The 27,078-nt window shown below is 50.1% G+C and overlaps 2 protein-coding genes across 5 annotated transcripts; one reads left to right on the top strand and one right to left on the bottom strand.

Moving 5' to 3' along the window:
- Positions 1-282: 282 nt before the first annotated feature.
- kynu (kynureninase) lies at positions 283-13,319 on the bottom strand. Of its 4 annotated transcripts, XM_029516602.1 has the most exons (16): positions 13,193-13,310; positions 7,854-7,951; positions 4,134-4,221; positions 3,232-3,410; positions 3,021-3,141; positions 2,857-2,939; positions 2,663-2,724; positions 2,503-2,574; positions 2,293-2,367; positions 2,061-2,207; positions 1,876-1,974; positions 1,723-1,796; positions 1,578-1,630; positions 1,386-1,471; positions 675-905; positions 283-592 (listed from the first exon to the last, which is right to left on the bottom strand). In XM_029516602.1, the coding sequence occupies exons 3-16, from the start codon at positions 4,172-4,174 to the stop codon at positions 467-469; spliced, it is 1,449 nt and encodes a 482-aa protein (XP_029372462.1). In that variant the 5' UTR covers positions 4,175-4,221; positions 7,854-7,951; positions 13,193-13,310; the 3' UTR covers positions 283-466. The 4 variants fall into 4 exon arrangements, with proteins under 4 accessions (XP_029372462.1, XP_029372471.1, XP_029372480.1 ...); XM_029516611.1 differs by lacking the exon at positions 7,854-7,951 and having other exon boundaries at positions 13,193-13,247; XM_029516620.1 differs by lacking the exons at positions 4,134-4,221; positions 7,854-7,951; positions 13,193-13,310 and adding an exon at positions 3,722-3,929.
- On the top strand, positions 6,568-26,662 carry LOC115052466 (von Willebrand factor D and EGF domain-containing protein). Its single transcript, XM_029516588.1, has 33 exons — positions 6,568-6,766; positions 10,625-10,809; positions 11,041-11,269; positions 11,466-11,531; positions 11,617-11,849; positions 13,002-13,091; positions 13,219-13,360; positions 13,867-14,090; positions 14,484-14,557; positions 14,666-14,942; positions 15,110-15,312; positions 15,462-16,372; positions 16,459-16,595; positions 16,694-16,855; positions 16,964-17,068; positions 17,465-17,579; positions 18,516-18,781; positions 18,950-19,169; positions 19,290-19,427; positions 20,486-20,908; positions 21,235-21,405; positions 21,819-22,174; positions 22,302-22,803; positions 23,057-23,152; positions 23,229-23,324; positions 23,408-23,503; positions 23,798-23,893; positions 23,980-24,075; positions 24,178-24,273; positions 24,585-24,680; positions 25,675-25,770; positions 25,917-26,014; positions 26,439-26,662. The coding sequence occupies exons 1-33, from the start codon at positions 6,682-6,684 to the stop codon at positions 26,457-26,459; spliced, it is 6,201 nt and encodes a 2,066-aa protein (XP_029372448.1). The 5' UTR covers positions 6,568-6,681; the 3' UTR covers positions 26,460-26,662.
- Positions 26,663-27,078: the final 416 nt, after the last annotated feature.

Here is a 27,078-nt window from a genome sequence, read left to right as displayed (position 1 = left end):
TTTTTTGGGACCAAAACAAAAAACAAGTTGCTTTCATCCACTTTGTTGAGAGGGAGGGAAGTGAATCAGATGGAAGTGACGGCTCAAATGAAGTGAACCCGCTCGCATCTAATCTAGCTCCCCCTCCAGATGAGTAGAAATTGGCCTTAAGGTGCAGTTGAATGGTTTGCAACAAAAGGCCGGTCACTGTGCACCTGACCTGAATCCAACCTGGAGCCGGTACCTGGAAAGCTCAGACTAAGGTTTGATACAAGGGGGGCAGACACAGGCAAACAATGCAGGGGCTACACTTTTAATGAAACATCGTGTTAGGGTTGTCAAGCAATATTACAACAATCCCACATGGTTCGTGGTTACATCCAGTCAAACGCAGCCACTGTTTTGGAAACATTAGCTACCGGCGTACATTGCGACATAGCCCGTGTTACCGCAGCCCAGCTGGAGAGCGGTAGTCCGATTTTAAACTTCACTGTTGGCTTTGGCTGGCGGCGAGCGCTGATCCCAGTGTTTCTACGAAGCGGTGGACGTCGCCAAAGGTGTTGTAAAGCGGCACCGGAGCGATTCTCAGGACGCTGGGCTCCCTCATGTCGCACTGAGAGACAGAAAGAAAACTGAGCGACTCCGCAAAAATCATTACATTACTATCCGAGCTCGTTTAATGGTGTGCTACTCACAGCGACGCCCCTCTTCTCCAGCTCTTGGAAGACCTTCCTGATGGGGATGGAGAAGGAGAGAGAGAGCTGGCAGCCCCTCTGCTGGGGGTCAGAAGGTGTGAGGATCCTCACGTGAGGTTTAAGAGGCTGGGTGGGGTCTTCGGTGTAGTAATGCTGGATCAGATACTCCAGGTAGCCCGTCAGCAGGAGGGACTTCCGACGTAATGCTCGCATGCTGGTCTTGTTAAATACCTGGCAGAAGAAAGAAATAGTCTACGGTTACGGGATACGTCTCCACCCTGGCGAAGAAAAAGCCACGCCTGCGCAGGGGTAATTCACGTTCCGAGCGCCGCTCGGTGTGGCAACTGGACGGGAGAGAGCTGTTCTGCAACCAGAGCGGGTAGAACCGCAGGCCGCTTTCAGCACCCGCAACAACAAACTCCTTCAGCGGCTGCCGTCTCGTAGGCGTCTCCGCCCCTGCTTGGCCAGGACAGAAAACCTGAGCAACAGTTTCTTCCCTGTGGCCGTCAGAACCCCGAGCTTTGTACATATCTATACCCTCAGTATGTAAGATAACATTGCATACAGCTCCCCCCTATTTCTCCATTTCGACATTTATGCACATTTTAGATTTTTATTCTTGTCCTCCTCCAATTCCTTTCACTGTCAGTGTCCCTGTACATTCGCATTTGACGGATAAATATTCTTCAATACTGAATCTTGAATCAGTACCTCTAAACTGGCCTGCAGCGGGCAAACCAGCAGAATGGGCTGGTTGGAGAGTCTGAAGCCGCTCACGCCGGGTTGCAGCTCCAACACTACCAAAAAAAAAACCACAACAACAACAACAAAAAAAATAAAAAAACACATGCAGCATGCAATGCAAGAACCACTAGATGCCAGACTGTGTTGTTGTTTTCTTACCGTTAGTCATCTGGAATCGGGTTTTCAGGTCATGTCCCCACCATCCTAACAACCTGATTGGAAGTAGGAAACAAAAAATTAACAAAAGAAACACCTCAAACTCGGTTGGTCAGGTTACAGAGTTTGCTTAGCGTGGTGTACTCACGCTGGTCTGATGTCGTCCCTGTGTTTCTCGTGGATGAACGCTCCAGCCAGACCACCGGCGCCTGAATTTAGATACTGCGAGACAGTAAAAACGGTCAGCTGGGTGCACGCGATACAGTTTCCTCTGCGGCGTTCCGCGTCGAGGTCAGCTGACCTTGTAGGAGCACCAGCAGGCAAAGTCCACGCCCCAGTCGTGCAGCTTTAACTCGACGTTTCCGGCGGCGTGGGCGCAGTCGAACCCGACGTAGCAGCCCTGAAAGACACGGGAGGAGAGGAGTCGTTCGTCAAAGTTATCGGCGAGCTCGCTTTCATCTCTTTCAGGCGAGTCCGAGCGTTCACCTTTCTGTGACCGGCCTCAGCGATGGCGGCCATGTCGAACAGCTGCCCGGTGTAATACTGCACTCCGCTCAACATCACCACGGCGACGGCGTCGCCCTCCTTCTCGATCGTCTCCAGGATGTCCTCTGTTCTCAGAGTGTGCTCTCCCTGAAAAGGAAGCAGAGCCGCTGCGTCAGTTCCCGCCTTGCTAGGCCTCGGGTGTGAGAGAAACCAGCTTTGTGTCTGTACGTACCTGTCTGGGCGAGACCAGCAGCATGCTCTGCTGAGGGTCGAATCCTCGCAGCCGGATCTGAGACTCCACTGCGTACTACACTCAGGAGAGAAAGCTTAATTGAGACATCATTTGATGAAGCGCTCCAGCTATTGGATTTAAAACTATCGTGTAACCTCTTTTGTTTCACTTTAATTTTGTGTGTTCTGCTCCTTGTGTGGATTCGCTCACGTGGTCCGAAGGGAAGGCTTTGTGTTCGAGGAGGATTTTGTGTCGAGCCGCTGTGGGTTTGTAGAAGGAAAGCTGCAAAACAGCAAAGCACAAGTGTCTGCGCTGAAATGCGTTCGTCGAAACACGTATGTTTCTCCAAAACAAAGAAACAGGTTCTCACCATCAGAAGGTGCAAATTGACCGTCAGGCCGTTCATCAGAGCCACTTCCTCGGCTTTAGCTCCTGAAATAAACAGAGCGGCGGCGTTGAACCCTGTTTAGTGGTGTTACTGTTTAACTGCGTGCTTATTTTAAGACCCTCACATGTTCGGTGGATTTCACAAAACAGGGGGGAGAACGAGTTAAAGTCTGTTACCGACAACCTTCGCCATGAGCTCCTCTATGTTGTTTTCGGCCCACGCCCAAGGTCGGGAACCCTCTGTGTGGCCGTGAACCCCGCTGTAGGAAGATGACACACAGTTACAACACAGTTTAAAAAAAAAAAAATCAATGTGGAAACACTGGGGGGGGAGGACATACGTTTTGGCCCATTTATCCAGCTCCTCCTCCAGATACTTCCTGGCCTTTTTGGGCTGAAGCCCCAGCGAGTTCCCCACCAAGTAGATGCACTCGGCGCTGCCGTCGACCAGGGTGAGATCGGCTACGGAGACATCCCCAAAAAAACCGCGTTAGCATTGCGAAAAGCTGTGGCCGCCCCTTGTCAAATTCTGAGAATGCATCTTTTACTCACAAGGAGGCAAATCTGCTATTTTGGGCACCAGGAAGTCCTCTCTGAGATGTCTGAGCTGGTCGTGCTTGTCGAGGTACGAAGCCACCTCCGCTGAGGTCGGACTGCAGCGCAGCAAGGCTGCAACTTGCTCCAAGGCCTCTCTTGGGTTCGAGCCGTCAAACGGGTTCATGGCTGCTGGCCTGCGCAGAGAGGAACGCAGCGTTTCATTTCATTTCCTAAAGAAAAGCCACATTAGTGCCCCTCCCTCTCTTCCCGGTTCCCCCTCTGCCTTTCAACAAAATACACAGCACAGTGATCTGTGTGCACGCCTACGACGACACATTACAACAGCACGCACGCATGTGCACACACACACATTTGCGAGGCTGGCACCTCTTATTTGCTTGCTTTGCTGCCAGCTGCTAAATATCAAACAAAACGCCGCCCAATTCTTGTGGTTCAACGCCAACAACACAAAAGTCACCACAGACATCCTGAAAGAGTGACTCACCGTCTGCTTCGTCCTTCAGCTTGCTCTCCACAGGCTGCAGTCGCTTGGAGTCAATGCTTTGCTCTTTAAACTGAGCCAATCTTTAACCAGAGTTAATCACTGTTCGACAGTCCAGAGATAAAGCGCGTCAGCATTGTCCTTTAACTCTTTGTGGGTTCAGACTGACTCCTGCTATGAGCTTTGCTTTTGCTTTTGCTTTCCTGCCTCTGCTGCACTTTCTTTTCCTCGCCACTAGATGACAGAAGAGAGCTGTTGCTGAATCCCAACGGCTGGTTATTTTTCTATGTCATGTTTTCTTTGGATTTTATGATTCTCTGTCATCCTTATGCAATAATCCATGTTGAGTCAAAGTTCACCACAGTGTGTGTGTGTGTGTGTGTGTGTGTGTGTGTGTGTGTGTGTGTGATCTTACCCTCCTACTCCCGTCTGCCGAGCCGTCAACTTCCATCTCATCAAAGCCAAGACTGTCCATCCACATTGCAACTAACCACACTGGAAAACTGAAAGTAAAACACACAAAGTCTCCATTAAAGAGCCATCATGCTCTCCCATAATGCTCTGAAAGCACTCGAGACTTAGAGTACGGTCTTAATTAGCGGCGGTTTTCGACGATGACGCCTCGTCTTTTGGGATATGCCCCGTCATCCAAGTTGACGGAGTGAGACGAGCTGTGCTGTGATCTACAATATGGAGGTGGAACCTGACCTGAGCGAGGCCTTTGTGTTTTGTACAGCATCCGGAAAAACCTCCTGCATGGCTTGGGTGGGGTGGGGGGGGGGGTTCGTACTACAGAGGAAGAGGCAACGGTGTGGACTGTTGCCTCAGCCCTCATCACTGACCTCTGACCTCTGACCAAACACAACAATCGTGAAAAAGGAGATGACAGATTCCCGAAGGGACAATTTTCACCTTGTCATAATTTACGCCGAAACAAATAGGTGGCATTCCGCCGTTTGTGCTTTCGGGAGCTGAAAATAATTGCTGCAAATTAGCTTGTTGTGGCTACTCCTAACAAGAAAAACAAAAAAAAAAAACAACCAGCAGACAGGTTTGAACTCTGCACTCGCCCTTTTAAGCACACAAAGGCAGCGCCTTGTATCGCCGGTGCCAAGTTAAGCAATTAGAAGATGGCATGTTTTTGGCTGCGTGCTTTGATTTAAAAACGCACCGCATTCGGGGGGAAGCATAAACCGGCATTTTGAGGAGATGTCTTAAAACTGACTGGCTGGTTTTGTTTTGTAGCTTTTTTTCTTTTTAAAACTGCAGAACCAATGTGGCCGCAAGATGTTGGGAGGGTACTGGAACCGCCGACATGCCTCTCACATGTTCCTCCTTTGCTTTTCTCACAGTAAAAGAGGATGCGTGACATCTGGAAGTGTTCAGGAGGCAGGAGGGAGGAAACCCCCCCCCCCCACTTTGTTGTTTCTCAGGGCGCTGACATCAAAGTGGGGCGGCAGAAAATGTTTTCTGTCCAGTGAAGGTGCTTCAGCAGCAGCCTGGGGGGGGGGGGGTTCAGGAGGAGACCAAATGTGAATGATGATGAAGCAGGTTAGGACAGATCGAAAAGAGCTGAGTTGCTAACTGACGACTAGCTAGCGCAGGAGGCCTGATTCATTTCACCTGGTTTGCAGTCGATCACAATGTTGAGTTGTCAGCGTTTTATTTGCATTTTGAACGTGATTTCTGAATCAGGAAAGGGGCCTAGCGCAGGTTCACTGGGGTCCTGCAGAGAATCAGACCAGAACCGAGGTCTCCCCCGGGTTCAAACTGTTAGTCCAAAACTGCAGCTGCCTGCGGTTCAGGTCCAGGGGTTAAAGGTCGCGAAGCTTCTCTTTTTTTTCTTGCTTCTCCAACTTTAGAATCTCAAAACGGACAGGGGCCGACGGTAGGTTAGGCGTTAAAAGAGTCCCGGCTCGGTGAAACCTTTGCTCCTCATCGGGCTCTCTGACTATCTGCCTGAAAAATCGACTTTAAAGTCTGGCAGCGTTTTTGAAGCCTCCGACTCCCGAGGTTGGGGGGACGTTCTCACGGGGGCCGAGCCGAGTTCCGAATGAGAAGGTGCGGGTGAACACCTGCTGCTGCTGCTGTCAGGTCTTTTATTTAGTGGAAAGGTATGTCTGTTGGTCTCTGAAGCCTCCAGCACCTGATATTTACTCCACACTTCTGGGGCCGACCCTCTCTGTATCAGCTCAGCAGGCACCCCCCCCCCCACCCTGCCCCTGCAGTGACACCATTTTTGACACCGACCTTTTCCAGTCCTGTGTGGAGGTAATGAACGAATGAATGAGTGAACAGATTAGGCCTTCACAGTGGGTGGTGTTCAAAGGGCCGTCTGCTCTATTGGTAAGAACTGCTCTTCATTTCCAAAACACTTTTGGAAATGCAATGCGAGTTCTTCAGACTTTTTTTTTTTTTTTTTTAAGCCTGGCTCAAAGGAAAACCGTGTCGGCTTTCTGTTGTTGTGAGTACATTTGTGTAAAAGTCAGCTTTAACTGATCAGCCCGTTATTTGCTCCTTCTCGCGTTTCCCTTCCTCTCCAGCTGCTATTTGAGAGAGAAGGCAGGCGGCTGATGATGAAGACGATGAGGAGGAGGCGGCGGAAAAAAAAGCCCCACAATCTTCTGGGTTAATCTGCGGCTTTTGGCTCCACTTTGATCTCGCAGCACTGTGTGTGTGCTCTGACTGTTGACTGTCGGGATGGATCCTTCGCTGATGTGGTTTGTTGGACCCACCTACAGGAACAGCCTCCTCCCGCCCCCCTCCCCTCTCATCTCATCTTCCCTTTGTCGTCTTGCCCGCCCCTGCGCCGCAAAGCCCGCAGCCTCCTTCAAGCCCGCTGCGCCTCTTCTTTTCAAAAACCAAAAAGGAGAGCGCACCTCTTCCGCGTCTCCAGAGCCGTCAATGAGACCGGATCGGACTGAGTCCAGCTCGGCGCATCACTTCGGTCCGGAGCCGCAGCCATGGAGCGTCGCCGCGCGCGCGGATCCGGGTTTTTACGCGTCGCGCTCTTGTGGCTCACGCTGCCCGGAGCGTCCGCGCAACACGGTAAGCGGTTCATAAAACTTCACGAAAAGAAACAAAACTATTTCCAACTGCTCCAAAAGGAAAAGAAAAACGCTTCACCTTCATGGCCGGAGGCGTTGAAAACAGAAGCAGGCGGCTTGAAGCGCATTGAACATTTCTACATGAAATAAAAAATAAAGAGAGAGAGAGTTACCTGTTAGAAGCAGGAGACTAACACATCTCCAGGGGTGGAAAGGAATGAATTGCATTTTCTCTTGTTCCTGTGATTGAGTAGCATTTCTGCGTAATTTGCACTTTTTTGAGTCATTTAAAAAAATCTTTTACTTGTGTATACTTTCGCTCGAATCTCTCGCAGTTTTGTGCAAAACCCACGCGGTTATTTTGCCTGCGGTATTTATTTAATTTTGCCTATTCTATTTTATTATTCCTGCTTATTGGGGCCCTTCAGCAGTGTTACACTTTGGACAAATTGAGGCTGACTGGATTCGTGTGTGTCAGTGCGCGCCATGTATTTACGCTCTTTACACTCATCATAGTCATACCGAGCCAAGCCGGACAGACTCAAACTGCTCCAAAGGTTCAGAAAGTGAAGTGGGACAGAAATGCTAGAAAAGACAGCCGCCTGTTGTTCGGTTTAAACTTTTCTGTGCACTTTTGTCAAACGAAATTCCCGCTCCACGTCTACATTTTATTCCAAATGTAATCTTTCTAGACATTGTTTGTCAGAGAAATGTGCTTTGAACGTCGCCATTTCATTACAGATGAATCAAATCTATTGACCACGCAATAAAACGTCCGTGTTAAAATTGAATTAATACTCGCAGTACTTTCTACTTTTACTTCAGTATTTTTTTTTTTTAAACACCAGTACTTTTACTTGTAAAACAAATGTAACAGTACTTGTTCTTGAGTACACATTTTCAGTACTCATCACACAATCCAACATCAGGTCCAGAGTTACAGGAGCAAAACTGGGCACACACACACACACACAGAGAACAAAAACAACACAGCTTTTAACTCGAATGTGTTTCCACTTCTGATCTAAATCCGACTGGAGGTTTTAATGGCTGTAGCAGGTAGGACATCATGGTGCGGAAGTTCCTACCTCGACGTTCAAGCTCTCTCAGTCTATCCAAGTCCTGGATTTGTGTGGGCTTGATTGGTGCTCTCCGATGACCCAGTCGACAAAAATGGAAGACAGTGCTGTGGGGGGGGGGGGGGAAAACAAACACACACACACACACACCGTGAGGACAAATGAAAGCGACAGACAAGTAAACAGGACCAGGAAGCTAATTGAAACAAGATCGGGAGGACGGAGACGTGAGGCGTTGCGCAACGTGATCCAGTGAACAGCCGTCCCTGTGCCGCTGGGTCAGACTCCTTCTCTGTCTGCCGTGGCCGGTGTTTAAAAGTGGATTGTAAAAGTCCCACCAACCGTCAAGTTCGCATCAAATTTGGACGGAACTGGAAATATACATGTGTATGAGCGCGCGTGTATCCAGCGTGGTCCGACTTATCCGCCTGCAAGACGCACGACGGCACATCAAAGCGCACTATCGTAAACTTTTAAGGCAGGCTGTCGTAAACCTAAAGCGCTGCGAGTCCTCACAAGGCTCACAAGGCTTTGCACCGACCATACCAGGGATTTCCACAGCAAGAGAGAGAAAACAGCAACCTCTTGAACTTCTGTTTGGGTGGGGGGGGGGGGCAAAAAGAAAGCCTTCAAACTAAATGCTTCCTCTGGCTGTAAAATGAGGAAAGTGCACAGTCGATCCAATTTATTGCAAATGTGAAAGCAGCCGACATCATTTCTCTGTCTCTAAAAGTCCAAGCTGCGATTAAGAACACAGGATTCGGTTCTGCCCTATAAAGCAAATAGATCCGTCAAGTCAAAAGTATTCAAAGTGCAAAGTGCAACATCCTCGTCGTCCTGGCAGACGCAGGGGGAAGGTCACAGTGAAAGCTATGGGGGAGCTGGTCTACGGCCTGTTATGCAATAGTTGTTACGTTGCGTATGACTGTCTGGTGGTTTCTCTCTCTGGCTGTGAGGAACAGCTCCTCTGGGAAACGGACCTGCAACCTCGGTTATGTTAACACCTCCCCCAAATTAATCTTTCCTGAGAAGCGGGTGAATTCCCGTGCAGCCCTCCCTCCCACCCCCGCACATCTGGGCTGCTGAGGGCCTCCTTCCCAGTAGGCTCTCCTCCTCCGAGGGGCCAGTTCATTAGCTCACCGCCACCGCCCCCCACCGCTCTCCCCTGGGGCTCTGTAAACTCATTAAGCTGCCAATTGGAGCAGTTTAGCCAGCAGACGAAATCTCATCAATTGTCCTCCTCCCTGTAAAACCTGACTGTTTGGACAACCTGTGACCTCGTGTGTTGTCGGCGGAGCTTCCAGACGAGGCGCACACACAGACGGGCGACCGTGTAAACAAGAGTATTTGCTTTCAAAGGGCTGTCAGCGCGAGGACCAGCCGGGAAGACCTTGCTTAGGCTTGGGGGTCGCTAGCAGTAACCCCCCCCCCCCCCCACCCCTTCCCTGTCCTTTCAAAGCTGGAGACGTCCTAAATACCCCCGCTGTTTGTTTTCCCTGACTTCACTCAGCCACCGCCGTCGAGCTCAAAACGAAGGACGGGGAACAAGTTTTGCCCTCTGGAAGCGAGAGAACAATTTGTACTTGTTTGGGTTTGCGCAGAGAGGCCGACGACTCTGACCCATTTCACTTCACAGATGTAAAGCTTTTGAGAGTGTGCTAGTGCGAAAAACCGCATGTTCTGCCCAAACAATTTCCTCCCCGGTCTTTTCAGCCGCCCAGCTGCAGGCGGTGTGTTCTCATGCGCCATTGGCTTTAGTTTCCTTCCCGGGGCGAGTTAACAGAGGTGAGAGGCTCAAAGGAATGTCTGTTATTCTTAGCAATAACCTCTGGGGGTGAAGTAATCCTTCCGACTCAAAATCCTTAACGCCGACTGACGCTTTAAAGTGAAATCGCATGCAATTTTATCACTGTTGGTCGTCGTCGTCCCTGTTGAAGGTGAAGCTGCGCTTCCTCCGCATCAAATAAATCTTTCTCCTGAGGATCCCTCAGATTATCTGGCCCACAACATCTAACATAAAAAGAGTGAAACTGAAAACGGCTCAATTGTTCCTTTTAGTCTTTAAACTCAGTCTTCTAGAATCACACCTGGCTTCATCTAGCCATTTTGAAATTTGGTGACTTGATGAGTTTGTTTTTTGTTTTTTATTCCACTTTTGGAATTATCAGGACTGGAAACTCTTAACTTGTAACCCTTAACCGTTTCCAGAAAGCTCAACAATTTTGAAGGTGATTTAACTGACAGCAGAAAACTTAAAGCAAATTGAAATCCAAAGTCCTTCCTTTGCATATGGACTTAAAATGGGCAATGATGCTCCCTCACCTTTTTCTCAAGTGAGCACAAGAGTGAACACAATAAAGGAAGACCATGAGATGCAGAAAAGCCCCGGAAAAGTGGTCGTTGGTCTCTGTGGGCCCTGTGATGGACTGTCGGCCTGTCCAGGGTGCACGCGGCCCTCCCCCAATGAGCTGGGATTGGCTCCAGCACCCCATGCTTTTTTCCCCTTTTGACCTGTCCCGTACACAGCGGGGGCTCAGTCAAAGATAAAGACGTGAACTAATAATGACCGGAGATACTCCACCTTCCATTTCCTTTTGGAGTTGGAAATACTGATTCATCAGCAAGGGACGGCATCCAGAAAGTGGAAAATCATTCGGGAGTTTCACAACTCAGGGACACATCTGCTGAATATATGTGAAAACAAATGCAGCACATGAGTGCATGAAAAATGGTCTATTCTGAGTTCAGGGTTTGTCCTTTGTGCTCCTTTGTGCTCGCAGCTCCAGAGTGTTACCCTGGAGGCCATCAGATTTTGCGTAATTCCTACCGGAGCACGGACTTCGACTCCACAGAGATCCAGAACACTGCCATCCAGGATCTGATCTGTGATCACTCGTTGCCGGCGGGCTGGTACAGATTCAGGATCAACAATAAGCCGGCAGAGATGCCGACCACCTGTGTTGAGGTGAGACGCCAGAACGGCAGGTGAGCTCTACTGTTTCTTCCACTTTCTCCCTCCCTTTCCCTTCCACAAAATTACTTTAAAAACATGCCACGCCTCTGAAACATCCTCTGCCAGAGAAAACATCCAGCACCCTGCAGGTATAATAAGCACCTTCAGACCAGTTGGAGGGTATAATCACCCCCCCTCTGCTGCAGGTAATGACTGTTTCTATTGATGCCCTCACCTCTCTAGATGAACCGGTGCGGCACGCAGGCTCCGGTGTGGCTGTCGCTGAAGGACGCCTCCCTGCCGCGGCCGGGCGAGGTCCGCCAGCTCTCCGCCTGCGCCACATGGCAGTTCTTCCACGGCAGCGCCAAGGACTGCTGCCTCTTCCGCATCCCCGTCACGGTGCGGAACTGCGGCGACTTCCTGGTCTATTACCTGCAGCCCACGCAGGGGTGCATGGGATACTGCGCTAAAGGTGAGCTCACTGTATGAACGGCGAGTTGCGTTTTGGCCTGTCAGAGGTAGAAAAGGTTCCATCATAGATATCTATTTATCTGAAGTGTGTCATTTCAATTCCAGCTTCGGTGCTTTCAGTCGTATCGGCTGGCTCCTCTTGCTAGCGTGATAGTCTTTGTGCAGTCTAATAGTGAAGAAATATTCTAATGTCTTAGTTGCTCCTGATGTGGGACCAAGACTTTGCCCAACGGGTGAAGTGGAGGTCAACGGCCAATGCAAAGGTCAGACTTCAAATCGTGCCAATCAATCGTTAAGCATCTTGTGCATCTGCTCCGCTGATGATTTCCCCCCCTCCTCTGTTTTCAGCCACCGTCCCATCTCTGCCCTCCCGGCCGGTGATCGTTCCGGAGCTGATCGGCCGCAGCGTCCACCTCAGGTGCTCCTTCATCCCGCCGCCGTGGAGCCAGCCGCTGGCCTTCCAGGTGGTGTGGGCCCGGCGCATCAGCCAGAGCATGAAGGCTGAGATCAGGCTGGAATCCACGCTGAAGCCCTTCTCTCTGGTGGAGATGGACGGCGTTCACTTCCGGCTCGGGGAAACGGTAATTCCCACCTCAGGCTGTCTCAGACTTTTTTTTTTTTTTTTTTTTTTTTAGGGGGGGCTCACATGTGGAAGGATTGACCCCTTAAAGTCGGCCAACGTAAAGCCACGGATCACGCTGAACTCTTTTTGCCCGGGTTCACCCTTACGAAGCAAAAGCTGAGAGGGAAAGTGTGTCATATCCCGTTGAGAAAAGGCACGAGGAAGGGCAGGGAAGTTAAATCACTCCACGTGCTTCTCATTTAAACCTCTCCATTCAAAATCTTTGCCGTAAAAGCTGTGTCTTTCTTGCTTGACACTATTTTCTCAAGAACACACACACACACTGCAGGATTTGCTCGTGCTTCCAAGGCCACAGACACACCAGAGGTCAGCTGTCACACAAGGTGACGCAAAGCATTTGACCCGTTTGTTTGGCTGCAGCATTTAGAGAGGAACTGCGTCGGGGAGACAAGAAAGAAAACCCGATAAATGACAGCAATTCGCCATCCAGCTCAAGTTGACCTGCGGGACAGATTGCACCGCTCCACTGGAGGCGGCGATATTTATCATTACACTTATTTCTTCTAGTCTCATTTCCACACGAGCCACAACACAGAGGCCGCTGATGGCTCTCATTTCCTGGAAGAGTTATTTGTTGCCGTGAAGCACTGAGTTATTATAGGTGATGTCAGTCACGCTGTTCGTCGCTCGTACAGCTGCGGACCGCTGCGCTGCCATATTTGGACACCGGGATTGTATTAGCTGGATCTGGAACTTGTTGCAGAAGTCTGCGTTCGCTCACGGGGCCCGTCTTTAAACACATGCTGATACTGCAGCTGAGTTGGGTTAAAGGTTATCCCCATTTAAAAAAAAATAAAAATTTCCCCCTCTTTCTCTCAGAGTGAGTTAAATGTTAGTGCTATGGATCAGAGGAGCGCTGCAAACAGAAATGTTTTAATAAATCACAAATGCAGCGTCCGCCGTACGCTGTTAAGCGCTTCTCGTGACCGCAAACCACATTGTTGGAATTTAATTTGCTGCTTCGCTTTCGGCTCTAATCAAAATCAGGTCGTTGCAATGGTGAAAGTTTCAAATACAACCAGACTCGACCTTTGTCTGACAGCTTCGCCTTTTGAGGAATGACTCCTTATGCATTTATCCGTCCTTGCAGTTCTCCTGCAGCGTGTCGACTGTCAGAGCCAATTCCAGCAACACCCGATCCGCGCCAAAAGAAAGCGAGAGTTTCTATGCTGGACTGAAGGTAAACATTCTTCTGTTATGTTTGAAAGAGGGGAAAAAAAAAGGAGAGAGAGAGAGAGAGAGAGAAGCCACACGGGGCTCAAACATGCCTGCTGAACTCACCAGAGACTCCTGGTTTTCCCCTCCAGTTTTCTCCAGATTCGCTCTACATAGCGGAGAACGGGAAGGAGCACGAGGTCAGCGTCCACAGCACGGTGCCCATCCCCTGCTTCGACGACGACCACGGCCACCAGTGCGGAATCCCTTTGGCTCTGAGCGTCCACGACCCAGGTCAGACCTACAGGGGAAACACAAGCCATCAGCCTCCATCAACAAAGACTTAAGATGTCCTTAGCTTCACAAATACTTTCCCATTAGTGACCAAAACAGATTTTAAGAGGAGCTGAAACTAGTAACTGAGAGCCCAACGTCAGATTTTTGCATGTGATAGCCTTCAAAAACAGGCAACTGCAGTGACAAGAAGAAATTTACGAGCTTCATCATGACGGTCATTGTCTCAGAGCAAACAATGGCTTCCTGTTTTGTTTTCGTTTTTCCTTTAAATTGGCAGCGCAAAGCAGGTCAGCCCAAACAATGTTTAAAAAGGACTATTGGGGATGATTAAAGGGTCAGGCCGCCATCCTTGATCTTCTTTCCTGCTTGGATTTTTCCCGTGTTGTGCTCCAACTTGTACATCATCACATCAAAGCGAGCTCAGGCAGGCTTTATTACAGCTCTTGCAGGCAGCTGCGTGCCATCCGTTAACGGTAACCTCTCACGGTGCTGACATCCCACAGACAGTCTGGGGCGCGAGGGCTCCGATGTGGTGCTGTCCGCCTGCCAGGTGGAGCTCCGGCGGCTCGGCGACGACTGCGCCGACAGCAGCTGCGGGAGGGCGACCTTTTTTGTCACCGCCGTCACCGACTTCACGCGGGACGGGAACCGTCTGAGCCTGATAAGCGCTCTGCCGGGACCCAGTGCGCCGCGACTCTGGAGGAGCTACGTCCCAGTGTCGCTTAAGGTGAGCCTTGAAGGGTTTTTGAGAAGGATCCTACAGATTCTTATCATCCCTGTGCTTCTGAAAGTCAAGGAGAGTCAGAGTTGCAAGACTTTTCTCATTACAGGTCTCTCTGCCCATCTGTGTACATATACACACAGTTATTCAGCGTTTTATGAAGTTGCAGGGAAGGGTGGGGTTCTCTGGTCTAAAGTGTGTCTGTCTCTAAGTGGTCATTAGTTGCATCCATCCGAGCTATTATGTTATGTAAGAGATGAAGTAAGCCCTCCAGACATTCTGTCTCGTAGGGTCCTGCAGAGGCCTTTTCCCATCTGTGTTTAGTGAAAACATCAAAGTCCAAGGTCAGAGGGTGGGCCCCTCCTCCCTAATCTCTGTACTCCTGACCTCTGACGCCAGGTCACGGTCCAGGACGTTCCGACTTCCATCTGCTACTCCCTGACTGACCCGCATGTTATCACGCTGGACGGCAGGTAAATTTCTTCCTTATCAGTTCTTCGATTGAATCCCTTCTTTGTGTCCCCCACGCCTGATGACGCAGTTTTATTGGAGATTGGATTTTTTTTTTTCCCCATTTGCAGACGTTATGAAAACCACCAGACCGGCACCTTTGTCCTATACCGGAGCCTCGCCAGGGAGTTTGAGGTGCACTCTCGCCAGTGGGACTGCGGCAGCAGGCACTACGCCGTCGCGTGCAACTGCGGCGTCGCGGTGCGAGAGGACAATGAGATTGCCGTCTTCGACATGTGCAACGGCCAGCCGCAGGAGACCAGGCCGGAACTTAATCTCAGGAACCTTGGTGACGGGGAGGGAAGTCGGGTCAGGGTCCTGGAGTCTCACCAGGGCAAGAAGGTCACCGTAGGTATCCGCACACTGAAACCGGTGCAGAGGCTGTTTTTTTTTTTTAAACATTTTTCCGTCTAGTTTGAATGCACAGCCTGTTCAGGTTGTGAATTTGAAGAATTTGTTCTGTGTCACGAGGCGTTTATGTTAATCAGCTGCTGGATGTGACTCTCCTCTCGTAGTTGATCTTTCCCTCCGGGGCCTTTGTTAGGGCCGACGTCGGCGACTGGGGGATGAGTCTGTCAGTGCGGGCACCCAGCGTCGACTACGGCCACACAAAAGGTCTCTGTGGCACCTTTGACCGCAACGGCAACAACGATTTCCACAACTCTGATGGTGGCTCCTTTGGACCTGCTGACCTGCATCGCTTCATAGAGGCTTGGAGGTCGGTCACCGTATATTTGTATTATTTAAATTTTTTACTTTGCTTTATTGGGACCTCGTTGTGCTGCAATGCCATAAAGCTGGTTGTTTTTTTTGTTTGTTTTTTTGTCTGTGTGTGTGTGTGTGTGTGTGTGTGCGCGCACACACTAGGATAGCTCCAGGTGAGAGTTTATTTGACAAGACACCCCCCGGGACGGCGCAGGAGTTCAGGAGACCGTTCTGTCAGTGCAAGAAAGAATACATCCCTTTGCATCACGCCGGTGGAGAGATGAGGAATCTGTACAATCCTTCCGCTCACTCTGACTGCATATCCTACAATAATGTGGATTACACGTCTTTGTTCCCTTCTATGGACACGACAGTGGAATACATCAAGAGTCCAAAGAGAGAGGAGAGCATCCTGGACATGTCGGCCTTTGACAATCATCCTCTGCAGAGGAGGCACGTTTGGTTGGACAGTGGGAACAATCCAAAAGATGAGGGCGATCTTAAATTAGACAGTGAGTTTAAGGAGGATCATCTCTTTGTGGCTGAAAGGCAAAAGAGACAGGCGTCATTTGAATTCCAGCCTGTATTTGCTGCTCAAAGCCTCAGTCACGCTGACCTGGAAAATCTAGCTTACTTTTTCCCCGAGGATCATCTGGCAGAGGCCCGACCGGCGGCGCAGCCCCGGTGGCCCACGCCGAGCGGCCTCACCTCCGCCAAAGCTCTGGAGGTGTGCCAAACGGCTTTGGCCAACTCCACCGTCGGTGCGGTGTGCCGGGGTCTGCTGGGGCGCCGCCTGGACGAAGCGGTGGATCTCTGCATCCTGGACCTGCAGCTCAAGGACGATTTGGCCTGGGAGGAGGCGCTACTGCCATACTTGGAGAACGAGTGTGAGAGGCGACTGCTGGAAAACCGGACCCAGAGAGCGTTGGAGGTGACAGCGCCCCCGGGAGCGTCCGGAGAAGTGGTGGTGGCACTGCGCTGCCCTAACTTCTGCAATGGCAACGGCGAGTGTACGGAGTGGGGCTGCCAGTGCTACCCCGGCCACAGCTTCTACGACTGCAGCCTGGCCATCAGTGAGTATGAGAACTTTTTCTGGTGAGCTTCACATCAAAGACTGACTCAGTATCAAATCATAAGTAAATAATCCCTCCTCTTAAAGGCCAGCCAGTGGAGTTAACAGATTTGGAGAACTCGGGACTATGTGACATCCGAGCCTTCGACTGCCGCAGCGTTCGAGTCTTCGGCCTCGGCTTCATCGACTCTCCTGACCTCAGCTGTCATGCAACCAGACTGAAGGTGAGGAAAGGAAAAGGCAAGGTCGACTGTCAGGCTGAAAGACTTCAAAATGAAAAAGTAGTTTTTAACAGGAGTTTTCCTCCAATCTGCCTCTACAGTACACGAACGGGCTTTGGGTCGCCGGGGAAAAACAGAGATCGAAAGCCACCTTCCTCAGCTCCAAAGCCCTAGACTGCGCTGTCCCATCCTTAAGCAACGCCGCAGTCAATATGGAGGACTTCATGATGGATGACAAACCATACGCGCGCTGGGAGATTAAGGCGAGGCTGCTTCTCATGATCAACACGGCTGATTTAAGTATTTTCGGTTTTTGTCGGCGGCCGTTTCGTTTGAAACTGCTGACGTGGATGTCCTCCTCTTTCCGTCAGGTGACCAATGATGGCTCCCAGTACAGCCAGGCCAAGGTGCTGACAATCTACGACGGCGTTTGCCAGGTCTGCGAGGCGTCGCGCTCAGGACTCTGTAAGTTAAAGGTAACTCGCAAACAGAATTGACTGGATTTTATTTCGTGCTTCACTAGACTGCAACAGAAACCTTGGAGTCCAGTGTTTGTTTATCTGAATGCATGAGACACATTTTTATGTGCTCTGTTGTGGATGCAGTAGTGAACAACATTTAGTTGAATGATTAAACCGGAAATGGTCCTGCAGCTGACTAAATACTTCAGACCCAAAAATGTCTAATCTAACACACACACACACGCGCGCGCGCGCACGCACATGTGTGTCCAAACAGCTGGAAACATCAATCAATGCGCTCGCCGAGGCTGAAACAGATTGAATTAACTGAAGTCAAACAGCTTGGACAGTCGTGTAAACAAGTGTGCGCACAAACCTCGTTCTCTCTTTTGTTCTCTTCCTGTGGGCCAGGAGCGGACGTGCAACATCGATGGGATGTGTTTCGCCGCGGGAAGCTCCAATCCCAGCAGCCCCTGCCTCCTCTGCGACCCGGCCACGTCCCAGTTCACCTGGTCTGTGAACCAAGGTACAAACCAATTCGTGTGCTGACGATTTATTTCAGTTGAGGAAAAATGCAAATCTGATACGACCACAAGAATGGCAGTGTTTGCTTATTTAAGCCATAGCAAGCAGACTGATCAGTGCTCTGCACGGTTCATTCTGATTGTGTTACAAAGCGACAACACACCTGTGGGTCGGCTTCTGTTTCACCTGCAACATTTCCCTGGCTGCATCGGCGCAGTGCGTTGCTGTCCGACCGCTGTCCTATTTGTCCCCATTAGCAGATCAAAGGAGCGGCTGTTTAAACTTCCCAGCATGCCCTGACCTGTCACCTAACCACTGTGAACAGAGAGGGAGGAGACAAGAATGGTGTGGGGGGGGGGGGGGGGGGGTAAATGACAAGTTTGGTGGCCGTGGCGACACAGATAATCAGTCTTTTCTCCGAGCAAATACCTATTTGGGGTAATAAATAACCTTTAAATAGCCTTAAAATGTGGTTTTCCCCTCAAGCAGAAGGCTCCCTCCTCTCCCCAGCGCAGATGCACAGCTTGTTCTGATGAGATAAGGACAAAACTCTTCAGATAATTCATGCAACTGGAATTCTATTCTATTCTACTGTTTGTGTGTTCCTCCACACAGCAATCAATCCCTGCTATCTGAACATGTGTGTGTGTGTGTGGGGGGGGGGGGGGCATTAAGGGTTCAGTTCCAGTTGGACAAAATGTTGGACATGTGTGTGTGTGTGTGTGTGTGTTCCAGGAAAGCCTGGAAGAGCGTTTTTGTCAAATCCAGCTCACTCCTGACGAGTTTTATTCCAGCGCAGGGAGTGAAAACATAAAAACTTTTAGTTGTAGACAGAAGAAAAAAAAAAAAAAAAAAAATTCTCCACACAGCGGCATGGCACACTCCAGAGCCTCCCTTTTAAGCTCTTTCTTCACTTCTCCCCCCCTCTCCCTCCCAGTCAACCAGCCGCCGGCCTTCCACCGACCTCAAAGTACCTTGCGAACGTTCGCCGGGGAGAACTTCGTCTTCCAGTTCGCCGCGTCGGACCCCGAGGGCTCTGCGCTCCTCTTCCAGCTGGAGGACGGTCCGAGGGGGTCTCTCCTGTCCCCAGCCGGCCTCCTCCTCTGGAGGGTCCCCGCGCTTCTGGAGGAGAGTGGACACCAACGGCCGTTCCGCTTCACGCTGTCCGACGAGTGCAACGCCCAGAGCTCCTTTGCTGTGGAGGTACCGCGGGAAGAAGCAGCCACTAAGACCTAAACCGACACGACAACAACAGCATTTATGGGGGGGGGGGGGGAATGTGGTTTCGACTGGCTATCTGGCTCTGTATTTGCACATTTAATTCGACCGAGATTTACATACGCCCGTCTCTCCTCTCCATCTGTGAAACAGATTGACGTCATCCCTTGTGGCTGTCAACACGGAGGCACGTGCGTGACAGATGTCAACTTCCCCCCCGGCAGCGGGAGATACCTGTGCGTGTGCCCGGGGGGCGCGCAGGGCGAGCTCTGCGACGAGGACGTCGACGAGTGTTTGTCGTCCCCGTGCGCGGTCGGCAGCTGCGTGAACGCGCTCGCGGGGTACCGCTGCGAGTGTCCCGCCGGCCTGAGAGGTGAGCGAGCAAGCGCCGGAGGTCATCGGTATGGCGTTTGCGCGCGCCCCGCTCAAGTGTTCAGACGAATCGATCGCAGCCACGTTCTAAGAGCTAATCAGCTGATTGCTTCCCCTGCAGGTTTAAATTGCCTGGAAGACATCAACGAGTGTGAGAGGAAGCCTTGTTTCCCGGGAGTGCAGTGCTTCAACAACTTCGGCTCCTACAGCTGCGCCCCGTGCCCCAAAGGCACGGTGGGTAACGGAGCGCAATGCACGGGTAAGTCCAGGACGGCTGCTCTGACGGCGCGTGGCACGCGTTGACCGACCTGCTCCGTCGCCACGTGCTGCTTTGGAGAAACGCCAAGCGCGTCGCCAGCTGCAGGCTGGCCAAATCCGGCTGCCCAGAGGGGCCAGAGAAGTTCAAACTAAGTCTTGACAAAAAAATCGCAACGCTGTGTGAGTGAAACGACGAACAGAAGCGAACAGGGCGATCGTCAAACCGATCAGCAAATCTGAGCAAATCATTTCCTCATCTCCTTTCTTCAAACTGTACTTACCGCGAAAGAAATAGGGAATTACTGATGCAAGCGCATTTTCGGCTTTCAGTGGACATTATTCTTCTTGTCGAAGATCAAGGCAACTAATATTTCAAGCTCAGGCTTATCGAAACAAAAACTTTACTGCCCCCCCCCCCCCAAAAAAAAAAAAAAAAAAAACTGAATCTAATTAACAGTCTAACATTAAAAGCTCACTTTATCTGCGTGTGGTTGGTAAATAGCTTTGTTTCAGCAAAAATGTGAACAGTGAGGCTTTTATGGATTTTAATATCACCAAGTGACAAATCAGCATACTTATTTGAGGGGTCAGGTTTGTTCACAACTCAGTTCAATGCATTTATGAAATCTTATGAAATCAGTTTGTTGTTTGAAGTTGAAGCCCGTTTGAGTGAAACGACACACGATTCATTTTGATGACCTCTAAACGAAAACCCACGCTGAGCTGTGTTTGCTTTTCCGTTGAGACTGTTTATACCTCAGTTGAGTTGTGGCTCTTCCGCAACTTCGTTGTCGTCCTCGGAGAGTGGTCTCAGCACCTTGGCATCGTCCTCAGCCCGCTCCTCGGTGCTCTGCTCTTCAACCCCCTTCAGAGCAAAAGAAAACACAACGTTTGACCTTTGCTTCCTCGTCTGTGGTCCGTCCTCTCACAGAGACTGTGATAGCACCCTTTCACCTCGAATCTTGAAGCTGAACATGAAGGGTTTCCAGATAGAAGCATCTAATAAAGACATTAAACGGCAATCCAAGAACATAATCTCTGCTTCCCTTTGTGTTGCAGTCGTCAGGCCGGCCACCGCCACTCCCACATCTGCTCCTCGTACTACTGTCTACGAGACACCAGATGTTCTGCTGGAACCTACCAAAACAAAGGCAGATCATTTCCAGAAGACCTTCGGTGGTAGCACCCCGCAGATGAGGGCTGAGGAGGGGGGGCCAATTCTAAGACGTGACCAAGAGAAACGCACCACTTGGGGAAAGGCTCCGCTAATTAGCCTGAATCCAACCACAGCTGGGGCGGAAACCGCACAGAGGGCAGCCGGCGGCTCCCAGCCAAAGACAATTGGCCTCGACGCGTCAGGGGTGAGCGCGGATACCGTTGAGAACATCTCGATCCAAGTCGAGCCCGATCGGCCCAGCATCAGCAGCGCTGTCAAGACAGGCACTGCAACCCAACAGTCAGGAAAGGGCAGAACAGCTGCAGGTGAGTCCAGCATTCCCAATGAGCCAGTTTTATTACAACCATCTGGCTCGAAGGAATTTTACTATTCAAAAACAGCAAAGCTGGACGAGTGTCAGAGAAAGGATAACAAAAAAAAACAAAAAAAACAAAACATAACATCCTCTTTCACCTCAGAGGTTTCAGGGTGTCAGAGTGCCCTTTTTTTTTTTTTTTTTTTTTTTTTTTTTTTAGCACCTGCTAAGAATTCAAAGAGGTAGATCTGGATTTCGTTGGGTTATCAGGGATGTAAGAGCCCCCCCCCCCCACTTTGGACGCAACGATGATGATTCACAGTCTGTGTCTCTTAGGGTCGCTTCTGTTTTCGGCCGTCAACGCGTCGGCGACGTGCGCCAGCCGACCGTGCTTCCCCGGGGTTCAGTGCATCAACCGCAGGCCGCCGCACGTCGGCTACGTGTGCGGCCGCTGCCCGCCCGGCCTTTACGGCAACGGACGTGTCTGTATGAAGAACGCCAAGGCGGGTAAGGAATCTGTTTCCTCAGAATGCATGCATGAACAGAATCTGAAGGACACGACTCTCCGTGCGTTGTGGGGAATTATATAAATCTTTGATCTAGATTTGTGTGATTCTTTTGGTTTTTCCAGATGATGTTTGATGAGTTTTTCTAGGCCTGAATGGATTTCTTTGCGTTTTGAGGCCACAAAACTTCAGCAGAAAATTAGTTAATGCAAATTTTTTGTGTGTCTCCCTGCAAAGACACAACAAAGTCTGTAAAATCAGTGAATTCAAACATGACTATTACTTTTTTTTTTTTTTTTTTTTTTTTTTTTGGATATTTCATTGCTTTAGCTGGAGCCTCAGACACATTGCTAAAGAGTGAAGGGATATTCAAAGCTTGACCTCGTCTCTTTTCCACTTCCCGTCTTTCCCCAGCGTCCAACCTCCTTCCTCAGCAGCAGACAGCAGGCAAGTCGGGCCGATCGCCACTCGGGAGTGGCAACAAAGTCTCCCAGCTCCACCTGCCCAGCCTGCCCAACCGGCACGGGATCAAACACCTGTCGTTGTCCATCACCAGACCAAACCAACATTACGGTCCGCATCGGGCTACCCCGTCAGGCAGGGGGGGCGGCACCGGCAGGAGAGAAGCCGTCACTGTTTCCAGGGATCCCACTGCAAACAGGCAAGTCATCCGCCAAAGTGCCAACCCCAGATCAGGCGCCAGGACATACACAGGAACTAGCATCTCTGCCTCCAGAGAGTTTAGAGTCCTCCACGCGAAGGCCTCCAAGGTGAGTCTGCCATTTCTGCACCCACACACAAAAAAAACAACAACAACAAAAACGCATCCTCATGAAGGAAGATGTGTTTGGGGACACTGACATCCTGTAACCCATCATTTTTTCTCTTCATAATCAGTCTGAGGCACTGACGAGTGCCACCCCGGTTAAGGTAACTCCTCCCCCTCCTCACCTCTCCACCCGTGTGATGCCGCGGTCCAAACAGACAACCAGACCTCAGCTCAACCACCTGACGTCCACCCAGGCCAAACCCTGGACGGCGCCGAGACCCGTCCTCCCGCTTACAGCAGCTCTCACCGCTCTGTCCTACTCCCTGGCGGAGTCGGAGTTCTCTGCAGACGGGGACGACGCTGAGCCCGGATTGGAAGGCTCAGAGACGCCACAGGAGCTCCCGGCGGCGGTCTTCGCCACACCGGACCAGACGGCCCGCAGCTCCACGCTGCAGAGAGCAACCTCCATCCAACCAGGAGGGAGGAGTGGCATGACAGCTGACAAACCGGGGCCGACCTGCGCCGACCTGCCGTGCTTCCCCGGCGTCCAGTGTGAGCCGACCACGGATGGGGCCTTCAGGTGCGGGAGGTGTCCTGCGGGATATACCGGCGATGGCCGAGCCTGTGAAGGTACAAATCCCAGACGTCAGTGATTTCAAATTTCTTCGAATTGTGATTTGAACAGTGATGGATTGATGAATAAATAATTCTAACCCTAACATGCAACGGTCACATTAATGCTCGCAGCCAATCCCCAACAGTATCGATCTGAGTCAAGTCCAACATAACTGCCTCTCACTGTGTGCCAAACAAGAAAGATAAGAAAATCAATCTCAGTAATTAAGATGTACTGAGCCATGACGCCTCCTGTGTGTGTTTCCAGCTGTTTGCAGGCACACGTGTGGCAGGAACATGGTGTGTGCCGCGCCAAACACGTGCCGCTGCAAACCAGGCTACACTGGATTTGACTGTCAGACAGGTAAACAAACAAATGGTACTTTTTTTTTTTTAATAGAAATGTATATGTATTTGAGTGTTTTCCTCCTTTTTCTTAGCGACCTGTGACCCAGAGTGCGTGAACGGGGGTGCGTGCGTAGCGCCGGGTGTGTGTCAGTGTCCGAGAGGTTTTCACGGGGAAACGTGTCGGGAAGGTAAGAGTCGCCTTTCCGGGGCGTCGGGTAGCGTCTGTCAGGACGGACATCTGGAAACAGATGTGTCTGCGTCTTCTGTGCAGCCCTGTGCGGGCGACCGTGTGAGAACGGAGGCGCCTGCGTGGGACTGCAGACTTGCTCCTGTCCTTACGGGTTTGTCGGACCTCGGTGTGAGACCAGTGAGTTTTTATTTACTTATTTATTTATTGATTTTTTTTTTAAATCAATATCCATTCAGTGACATATGACTGTAGCTGAGTTGTCTCCCAGCCCATCGCAAAGGCTTATGGGAACTGTAGTGCCTTTTTTTCACCCCAAGATATATGTGGATTTTATGGTATATGATTTTTGTGGTTTTAAAGCTATACTTTTGATTTGAATATATTTTTTCCGTAAAAGAAAAAAAGAATGCTCTCACCATCATGAATGTGTTTGTATGTTGCATGATTGTGCCATTTCTCTGATGAACACAGTGGTGTGTAGCCGTCACTGTCACAACGGGGGCAAATGCGTGTCGCCAGATGAGTGCGCCTGTACGCCAGGCTGGACTGGACCATCGTGTGAAACCGGTGAGCGTGTTGCTCGTGTGTGTTTGTGTGTGTGTATGTGTGTGTTTGCGGACTGACCCTTTCGGTTGATGCCTTCTCTCCCCCAGCTCTTTGCTCCCCCGTTTGTCTGAACGGGGGCTCGTGCGTCCGCCCGAACGTCTGCGAGTGTCCTCACGGCTTCTACGGCGCACAGTGTCAGAATGGTAAGTGAACACCCTCGGGTGAATTCAGCGGCAGAGTTTGAGTTTGTCGCGAGTCAATCAACATCGCTTGGTTTTGTCTTTGTTTTCTTTTCCTTCCCGAAGCCGTCTGCAGTCCCCCCTGTAAAAACGCTGGCATCTGCATGAGGAACAACATCTGCTCCTGTCCACAGGGATACGTCGGGAGGCGCTGCGAGAAAAGTCCGTCCTTCCACGTCATTCCTCCTCTCCGTGTTATCACCCTCCGTCTCACATGGTCCTACTTCCCTCTATCCTCTAATTCCCGCTTATCTTGTTATCCACCCGCTCTCTGTCTGCGGTTCTCATCTTACACTTCACCTTCCCCCAATTCTGGTGACCCAAACCAAGTATGCAATCTTCATTTTACATCGAAACAGAAAGCATTCCCTTGACAAAAGAAAATCTCATTCCTAGAAGAGAACAAAGAAGCTGCCTCGTTGTCAGCTGTTAGTTTATGACCTTGGATGATGTCTCTCGTCCTTGATGTCCAGGTGTCTGTGAGCCCATGTGTATGAACGGCGGAAGGTGTGTCGGCCCAGATGTTTGCGATTGTCCGTCAGGCTGGCGTGGGAGGAGATGTGATAAACGTAAGTGGTACAAGAATGAAACACAGACATTTACAAGCTGATAATCTCCGCGGCCAATACGCTGAATGCATCGCACCCACACACAACAGAAAAAGATGAAACCATCCAAAACAAAATTATATATCACCAATCATTTCAAGGGAACTGTTTCATTAGTCCATAAAATGTAAAAAGAATGTGATAAAAGTCCATTTTAAGAGAAGGTAACATGTTCTGTCGAACACATGGATTTGGACTCAAAGATGTGCAACACTACCTCAAAATGAAAAAAAAAAAAACAAAACAAAAAAACAACAAAAATCAATTGCTGTGAAACTTACCATGCTGAAGCAGAAGCAGGTACGTGACACGGCCCGAAGGCTCCAAACTCTGCAGTCGGGGGGGTTCCACATGTGGGAACCATCAGTCCACCGTCTGCTGTGTTTTATGGGTCTGACCTTCAGACTCCGGCCTCAGAGAGATGCTGAGAGGGCAGAAGAGGAGGGGCTCAACAACAGACAACCGGGATCTGTTAAACCTTAAATCCACGGCTTTTATTTTGAAGGAGGCGCGCACGCAGCGGGGCGGCCTGTCAGTGAGCGTGAGACATCTGCTTTGACGCTGGCCTTTACTGTCTTCTGCAACATTTGGTTTCACTGTCCTTAGTCTGTCTCCTGCCCCCCCCCGCCCACACACACACACACACACACGCCCCATCCCCTAAAGTTCATCCTGTTGTTTTAATTTTTGCTCAGTGGCCTCAAAACTGACCACCTCCATGAATGCAGGAATAAAGAAAAAGGTATCTAAATGTAGTTGATCTGTCTGTCCATCTCAGGTTAATATTTAAATCTCTGAGTCCTTAATCAGTTCATTAAAACTCTGCCACATGACCATTTTCCGTTTTTTTTTTTTTTTTTGCATGACCTTCCACCTGGTGAGGTCACCGTGAAGCTTCACGTCCAGCTCTAAGGTTACGTTGTTGTTGTTGTTGTTGTTGTGTCGCCTTCCCCAGCCAGCTGCCTGCAGAAGTGTTTGAATGGAGGGGAGTGTGTGGGTCCCAACACCTGCCACTGCGCCCCGGGTTGGCAAGGCATGCTGTGCCAGATCCGTGAGTATGACCGCGCAAACCTCTGTCGGCAACAAAAATAAATAAATAAATAAACCGGCAGCCATGTCAGAGCTTGGGTTAGGAGATGACACTCATTTGAGTTATACTGAACAAAAAGAAAAACGTGCTTTCCTGTGATTTGTCAGCTCTCTGCGAACAGAAGTGCCTCTTTGGAAGTCGGTGCGTCCGGCCAAACGTCTGCGCCTGCCGGAGCGGATACTCGGGCGCGCTCTGCTCTAGGAAGGTAAGAAAGAAGAACCGGAGATTGTTTTCAACTCAAGTGTCATTCGTAACCAAGCCAGGATTAGCAAGCCTAGCCCTGGTTTCAAAAACTGGATCCTGTCATTATCAACCCCCTCCTGAGTTGGCTGTGAGAAGAACCTTTAGCTGGTGTGAGATTCTCACGTGTGCGAGTCAATCCGTACGTGAGGAAAAGTGAAAGCAGCTGAAAATGAAACCCGTTACAGATGAGGATAGGAGTTGTGCAGCAGATGAAGTCTTTACCTGGCAGCTGCCGAGGGCTGGCCTTTTCTTACATCCACGAATTTCTGAGGGGGAGGAGACCAAAAAAGCAGATTTCTCACTGTCACGTTTCATTTCTTTGTCACTTTCTTTGCATTGTCCGGCTTTATAAGACATATTCTTGTATTTTTCTTTCCCCCCCCCAGCTCCCTATTGCTCAAGGTTGAGACCCGCTAAGGAACCAGCCAGCACATCATAACCAACAAACCCTTCAGGTTATCCAGAGCCATCAACACAGAGCATCGTTTAAAAAAAAAAAAAAAAAAAAGAGAGAGAGGGTCTGAATTCCTTTTACTCAGTGACACTGCAATGTTCAAACTCCGGGGAATCACCCTCACTTTTTTTTTTGTTTTGTTTTTTTTTTCATTTTCCAAACCAAACAGAGTAAAGTCTTGAGTCCGGTCAGTTTCATCTGTCACTGGGAAACTACTGTTTTTAACTTCTTACTTGTTGTGTGCGTGCGTGCGTGCGTGTGTGTGTGTCTGTTGCAATTACTTGATGTCGTCTACTTGCATGCCCAGCTGCAGGTAGAATCACCGTGCGGACCAAAACAAACGTGGCGATCACTCTCCCGAGGATGGATTGTTTAGATGCAACGGCTGCTCGTCCAGAAAACCCTCCCAGCTGTTTTTGAAACTGTCAAACTTTTCAAGCCGAGCCAGAGTTCGGACAAGCCCATGAGAAAATTCCAAAATTCTACTTGTTTATGACTGGGATCTGTGTGTTAGTGTGTGTGTGTGTGTGTGAACAATAAATGTGCGACTCAGTTGTCGTGCAGTTGGAGGT

Source organism: Echeneis naucrates, chromosome 2 (assembly GCF_900963305.1).
Source record: "Echeneis naucrates chromosome 2, fEcheNa1.1, whole genome shotgun sequence".
NCBI classification, from domain to species: domain Eukaryota; kingdom Metazoa; phylum Chordata; class Actinopteri; order Carangiformes; family Echeneidae; genus Echeneis; species Echeneis naucrates.
The sequence above is the reverse complement of the archived record's forward strand: the minus strand, read 5'-3'. Positions and strand labels throughout refer to the sequence as shown.

What these genes read in the sequence shown, in the direction of transcription:
- kynu (XM_029516602.1), bottom strand. Translation starts at nt 4,174, where the DNA reads ATGAGATGGAAGTTGACGGCTCGGCAGACGGGAGTAGGAGG. An exon ending in TCAATTTGCACCTTCTGATG is followed by an intron (nt 2,575 to 2,662) that starts GTGAGAACCTGT and finishes GCTGTTTTGCAG; the next exon opens with CTTTCCTTCTACAAACCCAC. An exon ending in CTGAGGCCGGTCACAGAAAG is followed by an intron (nt 1,975 to 2,060) that starts GTGAACGCTCGG and finishes CGTGTCTTTCAG; the next exon opens with GGCTGCTACGTCGGGTTCGA.
- LOC115052466 (XM_029516588.1), top strand. Translation starts at nt 6,682, where the DNA reads ATGGAGCGTCGCCGCGCGCGCGGATCCGGGTTTTTACGCGTCGCGCTC. An exon ending in TATGAAGAACGCCAAGGCGG is followed by an intron (nt 21,406 to 21,818) that starts GTAAGGAATCTG and finishes GTCTTTCCCCAG; the next exon opens with CGTCCAACCTCCTTCCTCAG. An exon ending in CGGCGCACAGTGTCAGAATG is followed by an intron (nt 24,076 to 24,177) that starts GTAAGTGAACAC and finishes TCCTTCCCGAAG; the next exon opens with CCGTCTGCAGTCCCCCCTGT.